The sequence below is a fragment of the Rhinolophus sinicus genome, linkage group LG15 (genome assembly GCF_036562045.2).
Source record: "Rhinolophus sinicus isolate RSC01 linkage group LG15, ASM3656204v1, whole genome shotgun sequence".
NCBI lineage: Eukaryota > Metazoa > Chordata > Mammalia > Chiroptera > Rhinolophidae > Rhinolophus > Rhinolophus sinicus.
The window spans coordinates 28,600,360-28,624,154 of record NC_133764.1 but is presented as its reverse complement, the minus strand read 5'-3'; the positions used below and the strand labels follow the sequence as shown (position 1 = coordinate 28,624,154).

The following is a 23,795-nucleotide window of genomic DNA, read 5'->3' as shown; positions in this document are numbered from 1 at the left end:
CTGATGTGATTCCTCAACTTTCTAAATATGGTAGAAATGTGTAGGAAGTTATTTCATATATATTTTAAAAACTTGCCTAAATTATCAAAACAGTAGAGCGACAGCCTGAGAAAACAAAGCATTCTTCCACCTGGCTGTTCTTTCTTCCTACAGAAAGTTTTTGTCATGCCAAACATGGATGATGTTTATATCCCTCTAATGCACTCAGCCATGGACCCTCGCTCTACTTCCTGCCTCCTGAAAGACCAACTTGCGGAGGCTGCTGATCAGCTGTGATGGCTGAAGATCTGATGTTCCCAGTATTATGAGATCTAGCTCAAGGTGTGGGGTTCTTGGCTGCCATCCGTGCTGTAGCACTGGCCTTTCCTTGTGCCACAGCTTCTGCCCTCTGCCTGCCAGTGCCCATTCCACTGTGAGGTGTCATTCCACATGTCCAGCGTCTGCTGTCTGGATTGCCTACGACAAAGCTTTGACTCAGCAAAGGAGACAGGAAGAATCATCACAGTGGATCGAGAGGTCACAAGTGACTTACACCACTGCTGTAAGTCAACCAGTTTTTGTGGCAGCAAGAGCACATGAAGAGCAAAGCTACACCTGGAAGGCTTCCCCTTGCTCGACTCCAAAGCTTTTCCTCAGGCAGCCAGAGCACAGATGGAACGTTTTCTCACTTCCAGTTTGTCACGCAGCCCTCCACACTCTGAGAATGTGAATGTAGTCATGTGTGGAGGGTGGAGAGTGGGATTTTGTGAGCTATTTCATTGGTGATAAAGAGATAAGCATAGCAACTTACTTTTCTTCATATTAAATTGTGCGTTTTGGAAGCAAGTAGCCATAGAACATGAACATACACTAACACTATCAGCTGGGGTGGAGACAGTGGGATTTCTCTGAACATTAGGCAAAGCCATGAGATCAAACTATCCCAAGCCTTTTTTCAGTGAGGTACAATCACCTGGTTCTAACAAATCCCAAATGGTTTCCTAACATGAGCATATGTGAAAACATCAAACACTGCATGTGACCGGATCGGGTAGGAACAGAAAGCCAGAGCGACCAGTTTTCTATCTGGCACTTCCAGTGTGCTCCAGAAGCTTTGTATAGGCATCTAAATGCTTTACTGTCATTGGTTTGGGATGTTTTGTGGGCAGTTTCCTTTTCTGATGGCCAAAACAGAACTGCTATCATCGGGAGTCAAGACCAAAAGTTTGCTCAACATCAAACACTACATATCTCAAAATTAACCTGTCACATGTCTTCAATGTTGCCAACTTTATTTTGTGCATTTGTGTCAGAATGTTTAGTTTACAAGTGTGAAGGCTCTAATTGTACAATTTGCTTTGAGAAGTACATTTAAAATGATTTTGTTTAAAGCTTCATTCAACATCAAAATTACCTTGGGTAACTTGATAACTTCCATCTGTGGACTGTGCTAATAGTGGTTTTTTTAAACAGCACCTTGCCTGAACATGAACTTTAAAGAAATTAATATATTGAAAACAATATGTGAACCCTTATTTGATTACTTTGATTACACCATTAAACCATTTGACTTAAATTATTTGACCATTCCAGTTGGTGTACTAATTTCTCATTGTGTAGGCCAACTTGCCTGTCAGTCCGCATGTCTTGTTCACTGTCTTTATAATTTCTGTGCAATAATTAAAGGCAAAGGACTAGATGCACTGCTGTGTAGAGAGATTACACACGACTGTACCTTATTGCACTTAAATAGTATGTGGGGATTTACAATCGCTTGCATTGTTTCACAAAATAAATATCTCATGTCAAATACTAGATACGCATCTAAGTTATTTCTAAATACTGTTTATAGGGACAGAATAGTGGGTACAGGGCACTTAAGTGGCCCTAGGTCGCCAATAGCTTGCATTTCCTGGGTGATCACGGGACCAGCCCTTTTAAGGTAGTCACACCAGACCAGAGGCAGGTGCTATTATCCCCAATCCACAAGTAAAACCCTGAGGAGGCAATCTTCCTGAACAGGAGCTCACACCCATAATTGCCTTGTAGTCCTGTTAACTTGGTGCCCCCTCCAGTTACTAAGCACCACAGCAGTTCACACTGCGCCTGTGCATCCTTGCCCTTCTCCACGTGCTGCCTTGTACTCAGAATGGGTGTACATTTCACCTAATCCCAGTGAGGCATCGTTCATCACCTAGAGTCTGGATTACTAAGGACTGTGTACTTTAGGTGCCTATGTTGTGCCCAGTAACGCATAGAATTTAACTCACCTCCACAACGACCATGTTGCAAGCTGTTTAGGCTAACTGGGACAAATTCATTTGCGCAACGCTTTTAGCCCAACACTTGGAATGGTGTCCAAAGCAGTTGGCCTTAAATGGTACTTTTTGTAAAAAGGTCGCTGCTACACCTTAGCCAGATGAGTTCATGCACCTCAAGACCGAAGCCCGTTCCTGTCAAGTACACCACGACCTGAAACTTACTCCAGACCATGGCCGTTTCTCATCTACCTCTAGAGGCCATCCAGTTAACTGCGTCTCACTGATCAGCACAGAGGGCAGCCGGGGCCTACAGGGCAGGCACAGGAATTTGCGGGGCATTAAGAAGCTGAGCCTACAGGACCCTGACGTCTCCCCAGGGCACGTCAACCGTGGCTCTAGGGGCTGCTGAGTCGACACAACCCCCTAGGCAACCCGCCACCAGCAGCGCGGTGCTGCCATGTCGCTTGCGGTTAAAAGGGCCGCCGGCGGAGAGCAGACAGCCCCAGTTATGCGCAAGCGTGTGCTCTGGCGCTGCAGCCTGACCCCCGGCGCCACGCACAGGCGCGGCGGGGGCTCAAAGGCAGCGCGTCGCGATAAGAAACACCGACACCAGCGCTGGGATCAAACCATTTTATTGAGAACCTTCGGGGGAGGGTCGAAGGGCTGGGAGGACGATGAGATCCTAAGTCTTCGGTCGGCCCGGATCTACAAGAACGAGAGCGGTGGGTGAGCGGCTGTGCGATAGCGGGCCCGTTCCCTCCCCTCCACCGCGGCGGCCCGGCTCAGACTCCAGTTCGCATCACCCTTGTCAGCAGTCTAACACGTGCTTTGATTGGAATGTCATCACCGCGGGCTACCTGCCTCCCACCCGGCTCCCGGGCCCCGGCTCCCGGGCCCCGATACCCGGGGCCGAGCCGCCAGACACCAACACAACCACCATCTCACCTCTCAAGCTTTACGGCCGCCAAAAGGCAGAAAACTTGGCCTGGCTTCCACTTAAAGGAGCCAACGGGTTGGTTGGGCGGGCCTTACCGCTATTAACCAATAGCAAGCCAAACTTCCGGCCACGTGCCGTGAAGTAGCCTAACAATTGTCTGTGCTCTCTGAGTCCTCCAGAGTATAGAGTGGTTACGTGTCAACCATGGAGATGGGCGTCAAAGACAGACGGAGAGTCGCGCAGTGTTCTACATTCTCCCGGACTTCTTTCCGCATCTCGGATGCCGGCTTGTAATTAGAGCATCTCTCAGCACAAAGGAAAACTTTACAAACAACAGAATGCAAGTAATGCCTAACTTCTTTGAGATATGTTGTGCCAGAAGCTAGGCTAGGAGCGGCGGCTAAAAAGGTGACACACTAACTTTGCCCTGAATTTAGAGTAATCTGTTCTGGTAGAAAGAGCTTGTGTTTGAAAGTAGCCCGAAGTGCACCCAAACCTGACTTTGCCATGAATTCGCTTTATGATCTTGAACACTTAACCTTTCTGAGCATCAACTTCTGAAAAAAGGAATATCCAAAAAAGTTGGATTAAATGAATTCATGTTAATCACCTGGTACATTCTGAGTGGTAAACAAATACTTGTTTTTTAAAGGACAGGTGTGATGTGGAAAACTTACGTGATTGCAATGCTTTAATAAATGCTAAAATACCGGCCTACTATGGAACCCAGAAGAGAGAAGCCCTAACTTTGGGAAAGCTCAAGTGCTTCTAAGCTCATACTTTGAGCCAGGCACACTATTCACTAATGGATAATAGGAATGCGGCCCTACCCTCTAAGAGCTTGATTTACCGGTACAGGGAACTGTACACTGTCATAATATCGGGTCATCCTTATTTCCTTCATATGTTGGAAATTCGTTTCCTTTTTTCCCCTTAATAAGGAAAATGTTTTTGTGTGTGTGTGTGTGTGTGTGTGTTGTTGTTGTTTTGTAATAATGAAAGCATTTCAACCTATGCGTTTGTAATTGAGTGGAGCTCGATATATTTTTATAAATGTGCCATAGACTTTTGAAATGAAGATGTTTTCAGTATCATGTACAAATATTGACATGAAATATTTATTAAATCAACTTTAGTTGTGTTGTAATTATATTGTCCAAATATCTGTGTATTTGGTACCTGATTGCTAGTGTATGCACTGTCATTGATTGATATAATGTGTGAGATTAGGCTTCAAATACAAATGCTGGTAAGAAGGCAAAGCAGCAAGAACTTTGCTCCATTACTATTTGGGAATACAAAATAGTACAAGCATTTTGGAAAAGAAATTGGACAGTTTATTATAAGGTTGAACATACACTTAATGTATGACCCAGCTATCTCTGGGTATTTCCTAAGAGAAATGAAAATTTATATTCACACAAAATCCTGTATATAAATGTTTATAACATTATTCATAATCCCCCCGCCCCTCCCCAAAATTAAAACCATCCAAATGCCCTTTACTGGGTGAATGGTAAGCAGTTGTGGTACATCCATACAATTGAATGCTGCTCAGCGATGAAATAGAAAGAAGAACTACAAATATATGCAACACTTGGAAGAATCTCAGAAGCATTATGCTGAGGGAAAGGAGCTAGACTCAAAACACGGTATAATTCAATTTTTATGACATTCTAGAAAAAACAAAACTGTAAGGATAGAGAACAGATCAGAGTTTCTGGAGATTGGGAGAGTAGGGAGCATTAGACTACAAAGGGGCAGCACGAGGGCATTTTTGAGGGTGATAGAACCCTCCATATCTTGATTCTGGTGGTGGATACATGATTTTATGCATTTGTCAAAACTCATAGAACTCATCCAAAAATTTTGATTTTACTGTATGAAATTTAAAAATAAAACGTTTCAGTCATTTGCCTTGATTATTTCTATTATTACTTGCTTTCTACATTTTGAGGCTGTGCTGTTTATCTCAGTATAGTTTGTGGCTGGTAACAGTTCCATCATGGATTACATGTATTTATGTATAAAATAACACTCTAAGCTATTTATGGTTTTTGCCTTGAGTTCTAATTTATCTCACATTAGCGTTGCTACTCATGTCTTTTTTTGGTCTGTTTGTCTGATATAACTTTGCCCATCCCTTCCTTTTTAACCTTTCTATTATTTTGATTTTAGAGTATCTTTTGTATAAGGCATATGGTTGGATTATAGTGTTTAGCCCAATGTGATAATATTTGCCTTTTAAAGATGCATTTAAAATTTTTATTGTGAAATATCTTTGTATACAAATATGTCAGCTTGGGAGCTCAGCTGGAGCTGTTGATTAGAGCAACTCCATTCTCCATGTGGCCTGTGTTTGGCTTGGGATTCTCCACATGTGGCAGCTAGCTTCCAAGAGGAAGCATCCGAGACTGAGTATTCTAAGAGGAAGGAAATGGAAGCTGCCAGGGCTTTTAAACCGGGGCTGGGAGGTCTCTGAATGTCACTTCTGGTCAAAATCAGTCACAAGGCCAGTCTAGATTCAAAGAGAAGGGAAATAAGCTGTACCTTTTGATGGCAGAGCAGCACATGCGTATAGGGAGGGAAAGTATTATTTGGGGCCATCTTTGGAAACTAGCTACCACAATAGAGTAGTATGATTGGCCCAACCTGGGTAGGTGCCCACTAGGGGACAGATTCTGTCGACACCACCTAGCATATCTGCCCCGCTTGCAAAGCTGGCCCCAGTTCCTGTTTACTCAGTATCTCTGTGGCCCTAGTAATAAGAACAGCTCCTTGACCATGGTAAACGTCTGACGAACTATTGTTGAATTCCTTCTTCTCAATCTTGTTTGTATAACTGCACCAGTCAAATGCTTTCCATTCTGCCTTGGCAAGTTCTCATATCTACCCCCTCCTTGCTCTTCCTGCTCTAGATTAACAGCCTTTCAGATGCCTGCCTTTTCCCCTAATTCTTCCTGAAACATAACTTCAGTCCTTTCTCACTCTGCTGCCTACTAGAGAAAGCCCAGCCTGAGTTTAGCACCCCCACCCACTGGCCAATCCTGCCGACCTTCCCAGCCTCATTTTCCCACTGCTCCTTTGTGTAGAAGCCAAACACACCCTAACTGATGTGTCACCTTGGGCTCCCATGAAAGCTTCCCTTTCCCCAAGCTTCTGTTCAGGTCCTCCTCTCCCCCAGGGTATCCTTTTGTCACATCTGAGAAAAGGCACAGCCCAGTTACCACTTCCATGAAGCCTTCTCCACTCTGTCCTTCCCCACCCGTTTCCTTCCCCCAGGCCCATCTCTGTCTTGGACACCATAGTTCTATCTCTGAGTTTATTCCCACCTTCTCACACTTTCCACAGTCAGCCTCGTGTGTTGCTTATTTCTGTGCATGTCCTGTCACCTTTACCAACTTACAAACTGTGATATTCCCTCATGGTATCAATCCTTTGTACTCAGAAGCCCTCAGTGAAATTTGTTGAATGAATGAATGGTAATCATCCATGTAGAGGTCAAAGATGAAGTCATCTCCAAAATGAAGCTGACAGAATTATAGCTAAAGTTCCTTTCTTTTCTAACTAAAATTTGGTTACGTCTATGAATGAGTTCTCCTAGGAAAAAAGGAGATAGAATGGATAAGGTGTACCTAGTAAGCTTTAAGAAACACAGTCCGGGACGAGGAAAGAAAGACAGAAAATAGTAATATCGAAGGAGGAAAAGTTCAAGAAAAAAGAACTGTTAACATATGAGGTCTGACAATTAAGTTCACGAAGTCATCCTAGAAAAAGTGCTACATAACTCATTGCTGAATATCACTGTGGTCACCTTTGAAGTACTCCCCTAGGGAAGCTATGCACCGACGCCAGTGCCTAGTCCACCCTTCAAAGCAATTTTGGAACTCTTTTTCTGGTATGGCCATCAGAGATGTCGTCGGATTACCCTTGATGTCCTGAATGTCATCAGAATGTCTTCCTTTCAATATTTCCTTTATCTTCAGGTAAAGAAAGGTCAGGTCTGCCCGGTGGCTCAGGTAGTTGGAGCACCATGCTCCTAATGCTGAGGTTGCTGGTTCGATTCCCACATGGGCCAGTGAACTGCACCCTCTACAACTAAGATTGTGAACAACAGCTCTCCCTGGAGCTGGGCTGCTGTGGGCAGCCGGAGGTTGGCGTGAGCTGCCGTGAGCTGCCGACCGACAACTGGCAACCGACTGCCTCAGCGGGGGGAGCGCAAGGCTCCTAATACCAGCATGGGCCAGGGAGCTGTGTCCTACACAACTAGACTGAGAAACAACGGCTTGAACCGGACTCGGGGGTAGAGGCGGAAGAAAGGGGAAAGAAAAAAAAAGTCATTGGGGGCCAGATCAGGTAAGTAGGGAGGGTGTTCCAATACAGTTATTTGTTTCCTGGCTAAAAACTCCCTCACAGACAGAGCAGTGTGAGCTGGTGCATTGTGATGCAAGAGCCGTGAATTGGTGAAAAGTGCAGATCTTTTTTGTCTAATTTTTTCACGCAGCCTTTTCAACACTTCCAAATAGTAAAGTTGGTTAATTGTTTGTTCAGTTGGTACAAATTCATAATGAATAATCTCTCTGATATCAAAAAAGGTTAGCAGCTTCGTTTTGACTCTTGATTTTTACTGATAGAACATTTTGGTCTTGGAGAATTGGCACTTTTCCATTGTGCACTTTGACGCTTTGTTTCAGGGTCGTATTGGTACACCCTTGTTTCATCACCAGTGATAACATGGCCCAAAACATCGTCTTGCATCTCCAAAAGGTCTTGGCAGACTTTGACTCTCCTTTGCTTTTGCTCATCAGTGAGCTCCTTCAGGACCATGTCTGCACACACTTGTCTCAGGCCAAGATTTTCAGTGAAGATTTTCCTAACTGTTTCTCTATCAATGTTTACTTGGTCTGCTATGCTTCTCACAGTCAGCTGACAATTTTGGCGCACAATTCGACGAATTTTTGCAATGTTTTCATCAGTTCTACTCATTACTGGTCACCCTGACCACTCTTCATCAACGACACGTTCTCTCCTCTCAGAAAAACATTCAATCCATTTGAACACTGCTGTTTTCTTCATGGCATTATCCCCATAAACTTGGACTAACATGTTCCTGATTTCACTTCCATTCTTACCAAGTTTAACAAGAAACTTAATATTTGTTCGTTGCTCTAATTCAAACTCAGACATTCTCCCGATGGCACACAAGAACACACAACAATGATGAACACCGCTCAGCAAGACACCACCACACATCAACACGAACACAGCTGTGAGACACTGATATGCCAACGTTATGAAACCTTCCCGAGCTGTTTGTACAGTGCTGCCAATGTAAGCGCACGGTGGCAAGTTTGTGAACTTAATTGTCAGAGCTGAACTGAAGACAGGCCCAGGTAAAAGATGAAGCATTGGCCATTGGGATTTTACAAGAGGAAGAATGTTTATGAGCTGCTTGGGACATGTTTCCAGAGAGTTCTGTGGAAATAAGCCAGACTCCAGGGGATTAGGAGGGACTGGCCAGTGAGGAAGTAGAGGCACTCTCAGAGGACACCGTTTCCACGTTGGTGCTGTATTAGTCCTTTGAGAATATTAATATACTGGTGGGCATATTAATATACACTATGGACATATAGACTTGGCACAAATGGGTGTGCAATAGAACAGCTCAGAGGCAAGTGAACAAGTAATCAGTCAGGATTAGAGTGAACTGCCTCACGGGTCACAAGCCCCAGAGAAAGCTCCCTCTTCTTTCCCAGATGGCTGCTCTGTTCCTAACATTCTTTTACACAAGCCCCAGATAAGATCAGGAGACTTACATGTGATTTGAGGCAATGCCCCTCATCACCACATATTTGTGTAAACTTCTGGTTAGTAGTAGTAGTCCAGGGACATGGCAATCTGGGCTCCTGCCTAACGATGTTTACAGGTCACATAATTTTACCGTGTCATCATGCTGGGGGCGGGACAAGAATAATAACCAGCTAATGGACCATGTTACAGCATCTGGGGTTGCCTAGACAAGCTCTGAAGTTATGTAGGTAGCTGGGTTCTCATCCAGGTTGTGCCTCTTACTAGCTGTGTGTTACCCTCCTGGCTGTTAACCTTTCTAAATGTCAATGTGTCATCTGTAAAATGGGGCTCGTAGCACCCACTTCATAGAACTGCTGTGCAGATCACGTGAGATGGTCCCATAAAGCATGTATTTTTGCACATTTCCAAACAATAGTGACAGCCAATAGATATTAACCATGGTAAGAAACACTTTTGTGATACAAGAAAGTGTGTAGTGGGTTGGATTCAATGAGTGTCATAATCTTTTCAAATCCAATCATCCTAGAACAGGAAGAGTCAAAGTTCTGTTTACCTAAGAAACTGCTCACAGTGACGAGGTTTTTCTTAAATTTCCCTTAAATATCAGGACACGAAGGAGATAAAATTTAGCCTGCTACTGGACTCTCGCTTCATCATTTTATTTCTCCCACAACTATCCCACACGTGCTGTAAATTCAAGTCTGTTTGAAAGCAGCAGTAGCATCAAAATCACACACAAAAATCTGTCGATTTATTCTGATAAAGACACTGTTCCTTGGAGATGTTACTGGAGCTTTCAATCGACCTCCCTTTCTGGTTTTACGGGCTTTTACTTTCAGAGGGAGCTACCCTCTCACTAAATAGCTATCAGCAAACCAACCTCCTAATAATTTTTACATGAAATTTTGAAGGTTTTTAAATAGAAATGAGAAGCATAAACACTTTTAAAGGCCCTGGTCATAATTTCTTCCACTAGAGGGCAGCATTTGCTAAAATAAGTAAAGCATTTATGGCCACAGGGATTAACGTAGAACATTTATGAGGCTGCTGGATCCCAGGATCTTGGCTGCCCTTAGTCATTTGCAGAAACTGGAAAACACACAGCCTTTGAGATCCACCCCCCGGAGTTTCTGAATCAGTAGGGGAAGAGGGCTTTTCTAAAGTTCGAAAAGGTGTTTTTCTAAAGTTCTCTAAGTTTGGTAACCACTGTTTCAGAGAGAAGTGAAAAATAAGGTTTAAAATTTCTCCAACTACTCACCGCCCAGACATACTATTCAGGTCCTGTTGCAACATTTTTTTTTTTCAATTTTTTACCTTGATGCAGAAAGAGGGCTTATCTTTACACTAAGACCATGACCTTTGACTTGTTTAGAGGATGCTATTTAATGTGACTTCCAGAAGGATTATTCACTGCTTGTTTTCAGGTCTTTTATATGGGCAGGTTTACTCCAAAGGCACCCTACAAAATATTTCCATTTCTGTTTGCATTTATCAGTAATGCCATTTTTTGCTTTATCACAAGCTGAGCTATCAGTATGAGTTGCTAGTCAAGTGAAGTGTATAAAACATGTGAACTGATTAAACTTAAGAACAACCTAACCGGTGCATAAGACATTCTGAGAGCATATAACAGTTTAAGTAAAGCCTGGGGATTTGCCCAGCTGAGTACAAGATAAATATACCTACCTTGCCCAGGCTTCTTGGAATGGATTTTTTTTTCTTTTCTTTATTGGGTCTTTAAAAACGATTTGTGAGTCAGATTGAGGTAAGCATTCCCCTTTGTGTTTCATCAGCTGTGCTTACAAGATCACAGTGACATTTTGAATTGTCAGAGGGCTGCCAGAGTTCCAGCACAGAAAGTTCCCTTCCTAGACTTATTCTGAGAAAAAGCACCAGAGAAGGGATGTGAAAGTGGCATTTTCCAATCACGCTTCTCTTCTAATTCGTTTATGGTCTTACAGATCCTGTTGTCAGCTTGTAAGTTGGACAGGTAATCATTAAAGGGCTCCTCCCTAGGCACCTGGCCACACTGCTCAGGCGTGATGGAGCCTCTTTCCACACACCTCTCCACCAATCCCAAACTAATCTGTTTGCATTTAGACATGCAGATAACACTTTTCAAAATGTGTCTACCACTTTCACAGTTGCCAAGATTTGTCCCACTCTTAAACTGGTCTGTTGCATTCTCCAGCATTGGTAGGGATTAGTCCCTTGACTGTGACCGGGTAGAGGGGGTTGGGAATGGGGAGCTCTGTTTACAAGAGTTTGGCCTACTATGCATTGCTGTGCATATACCTCCATTGCTGTGTTCTAGTTGGCTAGGATTGATCCACAGTGCACACACACCAGACATTGGCTCCGTCCTCCACTACTTCTTTGCTGTTTTCTCTTGCATTGCTTATTCCTTTTCCCCAACACCCTGAAAAATCTTAGGTTGTCATATGAGCAAGTCGAGAAAAATTAGAAAAATTACTATTCCCTTTTTTTCTCCTCGGATATATCAGTGTTCTACTCCAAAGTTCCGTTCACTCATTACAAACAACATTTCCTCTCTCCCCTCTTCCATCTAAATGGAGGGCAGCAGGGGTTCCAGTGACCAAACAGCTGCTGGGCTCTTTAATTCAGGTTAATAGCCCATAACCCTCAAATAGACCTTGTATGAGTCCTCACCACACCCACTCCCTCCAATGAGTTGTGACACATGTCATCTCAAGCTTCAGGAGGTCACATCTACAAATGCCATGTAAACACACATGACACCAGCAGCTGAAATGGTTTCCTTCTTTGCTTATAATTTTTGGCAAATGATTTGGCCATGGTTTATTCCAAAAGGAATTGATGGCTGTTGGGCGTGATTTGAGGGTAATTCCCGAGGGGGGTAGGGAAAGAAGATGCCTTCGCACTAACTGAGGCGCAGCTGGAGCATCTGGAGGACCCCAGGGCTGTGGACTTGTCACCTGCTGGGCGCAGGGCAGAAGCGCCGTTTGCTGGAATCGCCTGCCAGCAGCTGCCCCTCGCTCCCTAGGTCGCCGATGATTCCACCATGGCGGGAAGACGAAGCGGTGTGTGTGGGGGGGGGAAGGAGTGTTGGGGAGGGGTGCTTTGGGCAGCCGTGACCGCCAGTCTCTTGGCCTTTTCCCTGATCAAATCTGACGCAAGCAGTCCGTCAGCGGGGTTAGTGGGACCGCATCGGGGAAGGGGTGCTGCCGCGTGGTGGGGCTACCGGCTTCCCTCCACCCTAGGACAAGCTCAGCGCCCCTAGACGCGGGACGCCTAGGCCTGATCCTTCGGTCCGCAGCCGGGGCCTCGCGACCCGGGGCTAGCAAGAGGCCAGCACCGCCCTCGGCCCCGCCCAGGTCCCGCCCCTCCTGCGACAGCCCCGCCCCCGCCCAGTGTCGGGCCCGCCCCTGGCCGACCCCGCCCTCAGTCCCGCCCCGACCGGAAGGAGCACCGGCACCGGCGCTTAAAGGGTCGGGAATGGGGTTGCCTCCACTGCCTAGTCAGCTCTGCGTTCGCTGAAGCCCGGCCACCACCGCGCTATCGTCGCGGTGCCCCCGCCCCGTCCTCAGCCCGCCTGCCCGCACCGCCCCCCTGAGCCGGCCGGCGGGGCCCGGAGCCAAGACAGAGTCCTCGCCATGCCGGCCCGGCTACTGCTGCTGCTGCTGGCGCTGCTGTTGCCCTGCCCCGGGGTAAGTGACCGGGGATCGTGTGGTGGGGGACATCTCGGGGCGGCCGGGATTCAAGCCGGGAGCGGCGGAGGCGGCCCCAGGCACGGTGCGCCCCGGCGGAGGCTCGGGCTGGGCGTAGGAGGCGGCGCCCCGCGGGGAGCGAGTGCCTCTTGGCCGGCCAGAGTGGCTGCTGCTGCGGCCAGCCCCGCCGAAGCGCACGCCACCCGAGGGGCCTCGTGGGCCAGCGCGGCTGTCACGGGCAGCGCCTCTCCGGGCCTCGTGCGCAACTCTGTGTCGCCCTGGAGGCACCTCGGGGTCTCCAGAAGGCCCAGGACCCTTGGGAGGCCGCCCCACCTGCCGGACCCTCCCCATAGGTGGGCGCCGACTCTGCCTGGCGCTGACGGCGGAGGAAAGACTGAAAGGGCCGTGTAATCTAGAGGAAGGGAATGTCTTGGGTTTATAATCCTTGTTGGAACTTTTAATATGAGAGAACTTTGGGAAACTAATGCATCCGGGAGAAGGAAGGCATTTTTACACAAGAGCTTGATCCTGCTTACCTGCCTTGCAGGTTTCTTGGAATTGCGAGGCAGGAGGCTTCCTTTTGTGCACCAGCCGTTCGTTAAGCAAGTTAATAAACTGTGGGAATTGGACTCTTTTAAGACCCCATGTGGGACCGCGGTAAAGCCGCTTCAAAACTTTACATGAAAGACTCTTCTTACGTGAGGTCACTGTGGGGCTGTCGGAACCTCTTTTCATCCTTTTCTGGCGAGAAGCGCCTGGTTTACATTTATTTGACTATTTAAGACCTTTCACTCAGGCTATGGATTTTGGCACCACGGCTGGGGAGGACATTTTGTGGACAGACTTGGCTTTTTTTTCTTCTGGTTAGAAGAACCTAAACTAGCAAGTGGTTTTTTAACAAATGTATCGTTCAGGATGTGGGTATGATACATTGGTGCAGGTTGTTTAATGACCTCCACTGTGTACTCTTTAATGTAGGCTATCATGTACCAGGTGTCCAGGTGGAGAATTGATGTGTGTACCAGAGTACCACAGCGTGAAGTCTTTGGATGTTATGCATTTTAGGTAAATAATAGTCCGTGCTCTTGGAGTAGCAAGGATTTGGAAACAGCTGGAATAATATGTAAGGCAACTTTTGTCAAATTCAGGGTTTCTTTTAAAGGAAAATTTGTGCACACTTTACAATAGAACTCATGTAAGTGACATTTCTCCCCTAATTTAAGGGAAAGGACACTTTCACAACGAGGGTCAGGTTTTGAACTTGAGCACTACATCCTGGATTGGTTAACTGCTGCCTGGCATCTGTTCACACGGAAGAGTATAAACAGAAAGACCAAACGTATGGCATGAACGTTGATCATTTTGAATCACGAGGGCCAAGATGTATATGGTTTTCTTTGCCACATCTTTCCATTTGCTGTTTTTTTCGTTGGATTCAAGTGTTTTAGTTATTGAATAACTTAGGCTTAAAGAGTCAACAATAACTATTTAGCTTTACTTAGGACTATAGTTTCAGTGCATGTAAATATTTGCAAACTGTATTTAGAAATCCAGACTTCTCAGAGTTCATGGTAAAATATTCCAGACCCTTATCAAAAGGTTATGTTTTAGTGTAACTATTTTTCAGGTAAAAGGTCAGAATTTCACTCCCAGAATTATCTGCCAGTAAAAATTTCAACCCCCAAATATAGTGAGAATTTTTATTCGAAAACTAAACGAAACCCATTACAAAGTGTACAGTTAAGCTAGACAGCGGTGATATTACTATGTAGAATAATACACTGACTGTAAAATCAGACAAACTTGAGTTCTAACTGGTCACTTGGTAGCTGTGCCCTCAGGCAAGTTATTTTGCTTCTTAGAGATTGTGTTTCTTGATATGTGAATTCCTGATAAGGGGAATGCTAACATACTAATGTGCCTGAAAGCACCTTGCACATCATAGATGATAACTAAATATTCTCCTTACCCTTCTCCCCCCAACAGGTGCTTCGTACTCTGTCATCATTTTTTATACTACATCTCTGCAAGGAGCATGTTTTGATGCTGTTTCTTTTTGTTTGACGAAATAACTAGTAAACTGGAGGCGATGAATACTGTGATTTTCTTTCAGTATGTGTCTGATTGAGCCAGACATTGATTTAGCAGAGGCCGAAATTCTAGGCTACAAGATCAAAAATGCAATAACATCAGTGTTATTAGGGATGTGAGGTTGTGTTTTGTTAATCCAGAATGTGCTTACTTAGTCAGTGAGTTTTTCCCTCTTTCCTAGACCTGGGTCTTTATACCTAATGTTGGTCTGTGTTCCATCGTTGCTGTCACATCATCACTCTCATGTAATTCTCATTTTAAGATGTTTAGATTCCACTTCTCTCCAGTACCCAAAAGATCTGTAGCCTGTGTGGCAAAATACTTTCTGCAGTTATAATATATACAATTCCTTTTCTTCAGCCCCTGTTTGGGTTTTATTTATTTGTTTATCTTAAATTGGAAAAAAAAATTGTCAATTACAGTTGACATGCAATATGATATTAGTGTTAGGTGTATAACTTAGTGATTAGGACCAGTGTTTTGGGTTTAGAGTGGAATAAAAAATGTCTTAGAACTCTAAGCACCATGCGTGTACAGAAACGCTGAGAATATTATCTGAGACATGCGTCTTAACTAGACATGTCCTCTGATAGTTACGCTGCTGGTGCATATATCTGATAGTTATCACCTGCATGAATTATCCTAATAGAAGATATCAAGTATTTATACTCAGGCCACGAGGAGAATTAAGCGCATGTTATCAGGGCTGCTAATCATGAAATGAGACTGTAGTCCACATGTGTATTATTACACTAACTCGTTGGCCCACTTGGCTTTCCACAGTCACATAGCTACTAGGAGCACAAGAGAAAATGTGTATGAGATTTCAATGGCAGACCCTATTCCTGAATATAAAATCAGTGGGCTATGTAAAGATTTCTTCATGTCTGCACAGAATAGCACCATCTGCATGGGCCTGGGGGGTATAGTTATTTCGCCTGTCTTATCTTTTGATTCAATATCATATACTTTTCTATAATGATCAAATGTTCTTCCTAAAGAGATGATATAGAGGAGAAAAGCCTAACGGATCATTTTAATGGATTCAGTTTTCATTATGCACAAATAACTCAGGGCCTGTAACCTAGCAATGATTAGAGTGTGATGCTGGCTTAAAAAATAGGGACAGTGAATCCTCGTCTGTGAATAAGAAACATGCTTGTTGGCTATATTTCCCAAAGACTGGGAATTTTTTTTTTCTGTCTTTATCTTTACCTACATCCCATGTTTGTTTCCCTGCCTCAGAACAACACATTCTCAGAGATATTTAAACGAGGGCAACAGACCTGACACAGACTGGGAAAAGTAGAATTTTAAAAAAGCAATCATAAACTCCTCGCTTGATGAAATTTTTTTTAAATTGAAGTTACATTTAGACAGTTTCTGTATCACTTCTGATTATCTTATGAGCTTTGTTCATGTACAAACATACAACAAATACAACAGTGTAAAAATCTGTGTTCTATATTTTTGTTCAGGTTTTGGTGTTTTTGTTGTTTTTTTTCCCACAGAATGTTTCTCATAACCTGTTAGGAAATATTCTGAGTATGCCATCACATTTGTCACTTTTAAGAGCAATTTAGTAAACCATCATCCATGGCCAAAGCATTTGAGCCTTCTGTTCCCAGCCCCAGATTGGGGCCTGGGGTCATAACTGACCAGGGTTGACTTGGTAATAAGCCGTGCTTTGCCTAGTGATCACGCTGCTGAGACTACAGGGGTTGTTCCCAATTTTTCCACTATTATAAGGAAAGGTGTAATTCCCTTTTTTTCAAATCTTGTGTGTGTATGATAACATGGGAAAAGTTTTGTATGATAACATGGGAAGATTTTTTTTTAATCCCTCAAAGTAATCATATTCATTGTAGAAAAGTTAGAAAGCATAGAGAAGTCTAAATTTACAGAAAACAACAAACCTTTAATCCTACTACCCAAATATTACCTCTGTTAACATTTTAGCGGCTTTATTGAAATATAATTCACCTATCATACAGTTTACCCAATTAAAGTGTACAATTCAATGGTTTTTAGTATATTCACAGAATTGTACAACGATCACCACAATCAATTTTATAACATTTTCATCATCCCCCAAAGAAACTCCATACACATTAGGTGTCACTCCTCATTTCTCACAAACCTCCTAGCCCTTGGCAATCACTAATCTACTTGCTGTCTTTGTAGATTTGTGTATTCTGGGCATTTCATAAATGTGTGGTCTTTTGTGAGTAGCTTCTTTCACTTAACATGTTTTCAAGGTTCATCCATGTTGTAGTGTGTGTCAATGCTTCATTCCTCTTTAAAGCTGATAATACTCCATTATATGGTTATACCACATTTCGTTTATCCATTCTTCAGTTGATGAACATTTGGATTATTTCCCCTTTGGGGCTATTATATGAGTAATGCTGCTTTGAGCATTTGTATACAAACATTTGAATGGCCATATATTTTCGTTTTTCTTGAGCATATACCTAGGAGGGTGATTTCTGGGTCATATGGTAACTGTATGTTTAACCTTTTGAGGAACTACTCGACTGTTTGTTTTTTTTTAAGATTTTTATTGGGGGAGGGGAACAGGACTTTATTGGGGAACAGTGTGTGCTTCCAGGCCTTTTTTCCAAGTCAAGTTGTTGTCCTTTCCATCTTAGTTGTGGAGGGCGCAGCTCATCTCTAGGTCCAGTTCCTGTTTCTAGTTGCAGGGGGCACAGCCCACCATCCCACCATCCCTTTGCGGGACTCGAACTGGCAACCTTGTGCTCAAGGTGCCGTGTTCAATCTTAGTTGCAGGGTGTGCAGCCCACCATCCCTTTGTGGGACTCGAGGAATCGAACTGGCAACCTTGTGGTTGAGAGCCCACTGGCCCATGTGGGAATCGAACTGGCAGCCTTCAGAGTTAGGAGCATGGAGCTCTAACCGCCTGAGCCACCTGGCTGGCCCCGACTGTTTTCTAAAGTAGCTGCAGTATTTTACATTCCCACCTGCAATTTCTCCACATCCTCACCTAGTGGGTATGAGATAGTAACTCATTAAGATTTTGATTTGCATTTCCCTAGTGGCTAATGTACTAACATTTTGATATATGTCCTTCCAGACGTTTTTCTGCACACATACTTGCATAGATAACATTTTTCGTCCCCAAACTGAAACATATCATAGATCTTTTTGTGTCGATAAATTTAATTCTGCAACATTTTTCTCACTGGCTGTGTAATACTTCTCTGAATGGATATGCCATAATTCGACCATGAGGATAATGAGGCTGTTTTTAATTTTCATTACTATAAACAGTGTGATAAACCTTATTGCTAAACTCTTGAATGCATCCTAACTGCTTAATTATTGCTTTCCTGGAACTGGAATTTGCTGATCGTACGTACTCTTTATAATTCCCTTCCCCAGCCCCCAAACAATATTGGATGTTTTAAAAAGCACAAAACTAGCCTTAAATTGGGTTTATGATAGCAATTTTAAAGTAAACTTTTTCTTTTAGCAGTGTGGATTTTAAGTCAAGTGAAAGTGGAATGTTTAGATTTTGTTTTGCTTACATTTTAAAGACGTAAGTAACCATGACAGTCTCTTGACGACACCTTACGGACCTAAGAGCTAATGTTTTATTCTAATTTGTTAAGTAACTTATATGCAGGGCCCTTGGGTCTGCAGCGGTTTCAGATCAGCTCTCTGGCAGGTGTGGCTCCCACGAGCACCCTGAAATACCTCGGGGTAATCTGAGTTTGGTTTTGAGGGTAGCCTACCTCCTACAGACAAGATCCTTTCTATAGTTGGCTGTGGGGCCATTTACAATTTTGCCTCAAGACTGTTCATAAATCAATCAAGAGTTGATGCACTGGTTGTCCCTTTTGGCGGCAGCTGTTCTTAAAGCATACAGCTTGTGCCTACAGATGTTTTTCCTTGGAAGGTTAAAGTACCACTTGACAATAACAATGCCTTTGGTGTGTTTTGTTTTTTCCCACAAACATACCTAAACTTATTCATCCAAAGGAATGTTGTCACTTTCAAAATAATCACCCCTTCAGGGTCAATGTTTATCTCATACAAGTCAATCTTCTTACTTTTGAGTACTTCATTTAAGAATTTATTTAATCTATTTAATAATTCAACTTTAAAACAAAAAAAAAGGAACCCTAAAAAAGCAAATGTTTACTTTTACGCCAAAATTCTTACACAACTTAAAACATTTCCCAATTACCTTCCTATCTTTGCTTGACTATAACTTTTACACTGAAGTTTTGATGAAAACTATTCTTAGTCAGCTTGATTGCACAATTTACTGAGGACACTTGGATATCATTTTTTGTGTATTTCTAAAAACCAACTAAAGACTTTCTACCGTGTAGCAGATTCAAAAATAGATTCTTTGAAGGGAATTTCAAAAAAAAAAAATCCAGAAATATTCTGAGTAACGGGAGCATACATGAATAAATGCCTCCCAGGGTCACTAGAATCCAAGTAGGTTAGACAGCCAGAAGAGATCTGGTTGGTCTAATCCAATGAGCCTCAGCATTTTCTCCGCCCCACCCCCACATAAGGAACTGGATGCATGTCAGTCAGTAACAGTGGGAGCACATTAGAACCTTCCAGGGTGGTGTTTGGGGCATATGCCTCTCTATTTCAGTCATCATTTCCCCTCCCAAGTTGAAAAAATCACTGCCCTGCTCTGTTCCCCTGAGCAGACAAATGAGGAAGTTGAGGCCAGAGAGGGTGGTAGAACCTTGGACCTGTCCAAGGTCATGCGTCAGTGGCAGAATGGAACCTTGAACTTAATCCTCCTGCTTCTCTTTGATGAGCAGCCCCCGCAATGCTTATGTTCTGATGCTGTTGTTAGAACAAATCAGTTCAACTTCCCCAGTCGCATCCTGAGGAGGTGACCCAGCCATGTTGCAGTTGAGAGATGGGATTTAGAGAAGGACGGGGAAGAGAAGAAAGTAGATTTGTAAGCTTCAGATAATGCTATTGGATCTCCCGCAAGACTTGTGGCCTCTCACCCTTTGTTTCGGTAGGAGAAAATGCAGCTTTGGGCAGGAAACACTGCCTTCACCTGAGACTCTCCCTCAGCAAGACTGACTCTTCTCAACTCTGGAGCCAAATCCTGCAACGATCATAGAGAGTAGAGATGAAGAGATCTTTAAACCTAATTCACAGTTTAAGCTCGTTTCTTTGCTTGCGGTCTAATAATATCCACGCAGGTGCTTGTTTATCCGTAAGATCTCACCCAGAAATGTTTCTGAAACAGCAACACTGAAAGTTCATGTCTTTAACCAAACCTTTAACCAAAGCTGCTCTTCCATAGTACGGTCACAGCCTTCCTCAAGGAATCCCGAAAAGATGGAGCTCTCTAGTTAGCAGGCGTGGCCTGGGGTGCTTGTTTGCCTTCTTAGGGTCCCCCACGTCCCAAGTGGTTCTGGCACCAGGGAATGAGTCTGTTATGACAGGAGAATGACAGTGGGCTGTGGACCCTGAAGGGACTCAGGTTAGCTTAGGTGGGTCTCAGAAGAGTGTAATGAGGGAGAGAGGAAAGGGCCAGGACGGTGCCTTGGGTGGGGGTGGGGGTTTCACGTCTCTTGCTGGTTTGTCCTAGACGGCAAGGACCCTGTCTTGCTTATCTTCTCATCCTCTGTAGCGTTTGGCAGGGTGAGTTGGCCATACCCACTGTAGTGGGCCCTCAGCGAATACTATTGGAATTCTTCTTTGAGGCTTAAGACCAATAAAACAAGGAGCTGTTTTTATCACCAGGCAAGTGGGTTGTGGATTTTTTTGGAGGGGAGGCAGATGTTGCTTCAGCTGTAATCTACCTTCTTAAATGGGATCTCATCAGTAGTGTTTCTTTCTACAGAATGAGAGGGGCTTCCTGGATATCTGCTTGGGTGGACATGACCCATAGTGTGTGGTGCCCTCTTGACAGCTCCTCATATCAGTAATGAGATTAATTTTAACATTGCCAAACCCCAGGAGATAAATGGTTTGTGATTATTCCAAGTCAGTTTCAGTTTTCACTCAGCATGATGTTTCACAGTTAAAAAATGAACCCTCATTCAGGGTTGTCCTCTTATGTATTAAACATGATTTCCCTAGTTAGTAGACTAATTTATAATTATAATTCAAAACCACCCCTTTCTCCAGTGGATTATTTTCCCCCCTCTGTTTCCGATGAGGGGATAATTGTTTGTCTGGGCCGCAGGAGTGTTTGTCATGGAAACTGAAATTTTTTCATACATTTTCTGAACAAACACTGCTGTCAAATCCCCAGAAGCTGACATTGTCATTTGATCTCCAGTTGGGTCAGAGGAGTTTGTTGCTCAAACTAAATCAGCTCTCTTTTCTCTTGAAGCAAATGGCCCATGACTCCTGAGGGGTTTCTAGGAGTGAGAGAAACACCTGTAGAGAGAGACCACAGCTGCAGCTGGGAGTGTGTGAGGAGGCAGTGCTTGTCAGCCCGGGCGAATTAAGTCACCTTGAGTCACCTGGGGAGCTTTTTAAGTGCCCTATGCTGAGGCCCCACCCCAGGTGAATGAAATCAGAATCTTTAGGAATTGAGGCTGGCATCCTTTCTTTTAAAAACAAATTTTTTTAAAGCCCCATGTGACTAATGTGCAGCCAGGTTGAGGCCATCAAGTAATTCCTGTGCCTTAATCCTGGACAGAGCAAATGTGTCTACCTGTGCCCGGTAATCACAGCCCTGGACCAGACCGGAGAGAGCTTTTCGCTCATTTTATAGAGAATTGGGATCACTACATTCTGCTGGTTAGCAGCAGAACTGGAACTAGAGAGCCTAGCATTATTATTTTTTTTAATATGTTGCCCAACTCTCAAAGAACAAGTAATTCCAGACAGATGGATAGTTTTTCTTTGAGTACTAACTACTGAAATTGCTTTTTAAAAATCAGCTTTGACTGATAGCTGACCTTCTATTCAAATACACTTTGAATGTATTTGAATTATACAATGTTTATAGAATTATCTAAAGTTACACTTAGGCTTACTTATTGTTTTTGCCTTCTCCATATATTAAGAAGCCTAAGGAATCAAAACAATACAGCATCCTGGCGGGTGAAACCATCCAAATTTTTGTCACCAGAGTGAAGTAGCCAAGGGGCCTGGGTATTGAAGAAATTTGTGGGAGAAGTTCAATAATTAAAGCACAAGAATGAAGCATGTAAACAAAAAGGAACTTTCTTATCAGGGTGAGAGTGTGTATGTTGGAAGCAAACTGTAGGAGGGGACAGTTTGTGATACTCTCCTTCCCCTTTTCATGTGAGAGCTGGATATCTGTCAGCCTCGCAGCAGGCGCACAGTTGAAAGGTCTGTCGGCAGAACACAGCGCAGGACGTGGCTAGTCAGCTGTCTCAGCCAATGGACTAAATTGTTACTCAAAGAATCCTAACAGCTGGTGTAGAATCAAGAGGAAACTCACTTCTGAGTGTCGCATTGACTGGGCTGGATCAAATCTAAAGCTCTGCGGGGACCGTGTTGCGAGACGTCAGTAGAACTGGAAAGTCGCCCTTTGAAGTCAGCCTCTGAACGGGGTTCGGCATCTGACCTAACAGACCTGGGTAAACGTGGGGACCAGGGCTGTGTTTCCCCACGGAACTTGATGCTGAAAGGAAATCCCAAGTGGCAGCTCCAGTTCTGCCCTCCTCGCATAGATAGATAAGCGTAGTTTGTCATCGTAGCTGTTTTGAAATGTAGATTATAGGCACTCTTTTTTTTTTTTTCATACGTGCTTTGACCCATACAATAGAAAGGTAGTGGGAGAGGAGAGATGAGGCGCTCGGTACTGGCTCGGTACTGGCCAGCTAGGAAACTGGGCAAATGAGTTATTTCCTGTTTCCCCATTGGTAAAACTAGACCGTGGAACTAGCAAATCACTTATATGGGCCTATTTCTAAATGTCTTCCCAAATTAGAACACCATTAAGTTAGGGGATTCGTCCCCCAGCTGCCGCGTTTCACGTTCACCTGAGTGGCTGAAGATGGGAAGGCAGCTTTGCTCTGAGCGTCCCAGCTCCCTAGCTCCTGGATGTAGTGGATTCCCTCTGTTCATCCGTGTATTCATTCACCAGTTTTATCGAGTATGTATTATATGGCAAGCTCAGTTTGAGGCTCTTGGGACACAATGAACAAAACAAAGACCCTTGTCCTCATGGAACCTACATCTACTTGGCAGAGACAGATAAGACATCGTGGTAAATACACACAGAATGTGAGAAGGTGATAAAATTCTACGGAAAGAAACAAAATAGAGTGTAGAGCAAGGGAGACGGGGGCCTGGAAGTTGCCACCATAATGAGCTGTGATTTCATTAGGTGTCGCTTCCCTGTCCTGTAGGGCCCAGCCAATGTGTGGGGCCCTCCCTGACCAGTGTCCTGTCCTAGACGAGAGCCCTTCCCGCCGGCCCTCCCAGTGGCATCGCATCTTTTAATGTTGGGGTTAATGTACAGGTCTGTACTCCAGTTTGTTTCTCATCCAATCTTCTGGAGGACTGGTGTTGACAGCTCACATATGATTGAAAATCCTGAGCAAATATGAGATATTGAGTGTGACTTGTCAATTCTATTTTTTTTTTATTTTTCATACGTGCTTTGACCCATACAATAGAAAGGTAGTGGGAGAGGAGAGATGAGGCGCTCGGTACTGGCTCGGTACTGGCCAGCTAGGAAACTGGGCAAATGAGTTATTTCCTGTTTCCCCATTGGTAAAACTAGACCGTGGAACTAGCAAATCACTTATATGGGCCTATTTCTAAATGTCTTCCCAAATTAGAACACCATTAAGTTAGGGGATTCGTCCCCCAGCTGCCGCGTTTCACGTTCACCTGAGTGGCTGAAGATGGGAAGGCAGCTTTGCTCTGAGCGTCCCAGCTCCCTAGCTCCTGGAGGTAGTGGATTCCCTCTGTTCATCCGTGTATTCATTCACCAGTTTTATCGAGTATATATTATATGGCAAGCTCAGTTTGAGGCTCTTGGGACACAATGAACAAAACAAAGACCCTTGTCCTCATGGAACCTAC

General features: G+C 44.0%; 2 protein-coding genes and 2 non-coding genes across 11 annotated transcripts in view; 2 read left to right on the top strand and 2 right to left on the bottom strand.

Annotated features, from left to right (window-relative positions):
• Nucleotides 1–1,794, top strand: part of TEX2 (testis expressed 2) — a 92,465-nt gene extending 90,671 nt beyond the window's left edge. For all 7 annotated transcript variants that reach the window (XM_019732891.2, XM_019732887.2, XM_019732888.2 and 4 more), the window contains one exon: nucleotides 154–1,794. In XM_019732891.2, the coding sequence (XP_019588450.2) occupies nucleotides 154–276 (123 nt within the window). In that variant the 3' untranslated portion in view covers nucleotides 277–1,794. The remainder of the gene's footprint in view (nucleotides 1–153) is intronic.
• A 901-nt stretch (nucleotides 1,795–2,695) lies between these two features.
• Nucleotides 2,696–2,827, bottom strand: LOC141569060 (small nucleolar RNA SNORA76). The gene has a single exon (XR_012492454.1). It is a non-coding gene; the product is annotated as a small nucleolar RNA SNORA76 (small nucleolar RNA).
• Nucleotides 2,828–3,020: 193 nt separating this feature from the next.
• LOC141569047 (small nucleolar RNA SNORD104) lies at nucleotides 3,021–3,090 on the bottom strand. The gene has a single exon (XR_012492441.1). It is a non-coding gene; the product is annotated as a small nucleolar RNA SNORD104 (small nucleolar RNA).
• Nucleotides 3,091–12,487: 9,397 nt separating this feature from the next.
• ERN1 (endoplasmic reticulum to nucleus signaling 1) overlaps nucleotides 12,488–23,795 on the top strand; it is an 80,567-nt gene continuing 69,259 nt past the window's right edge. For both annotated transcript variants that reach the window (XM_019732982.2, XM_019732980.2), the window contains exon 1: nucleotides 12,488–12,677. In XM_019732982.2, coding sequence (XP_019588541.1) covers nucleotides 12,624–12,677 — 54 coding nt within the window. In that variant the 5' untranslated portion in view covers nucleotides 12,488–12,623. The remainder of the gene's footprint in view (nucleotides 12,678–23,795) is intronic.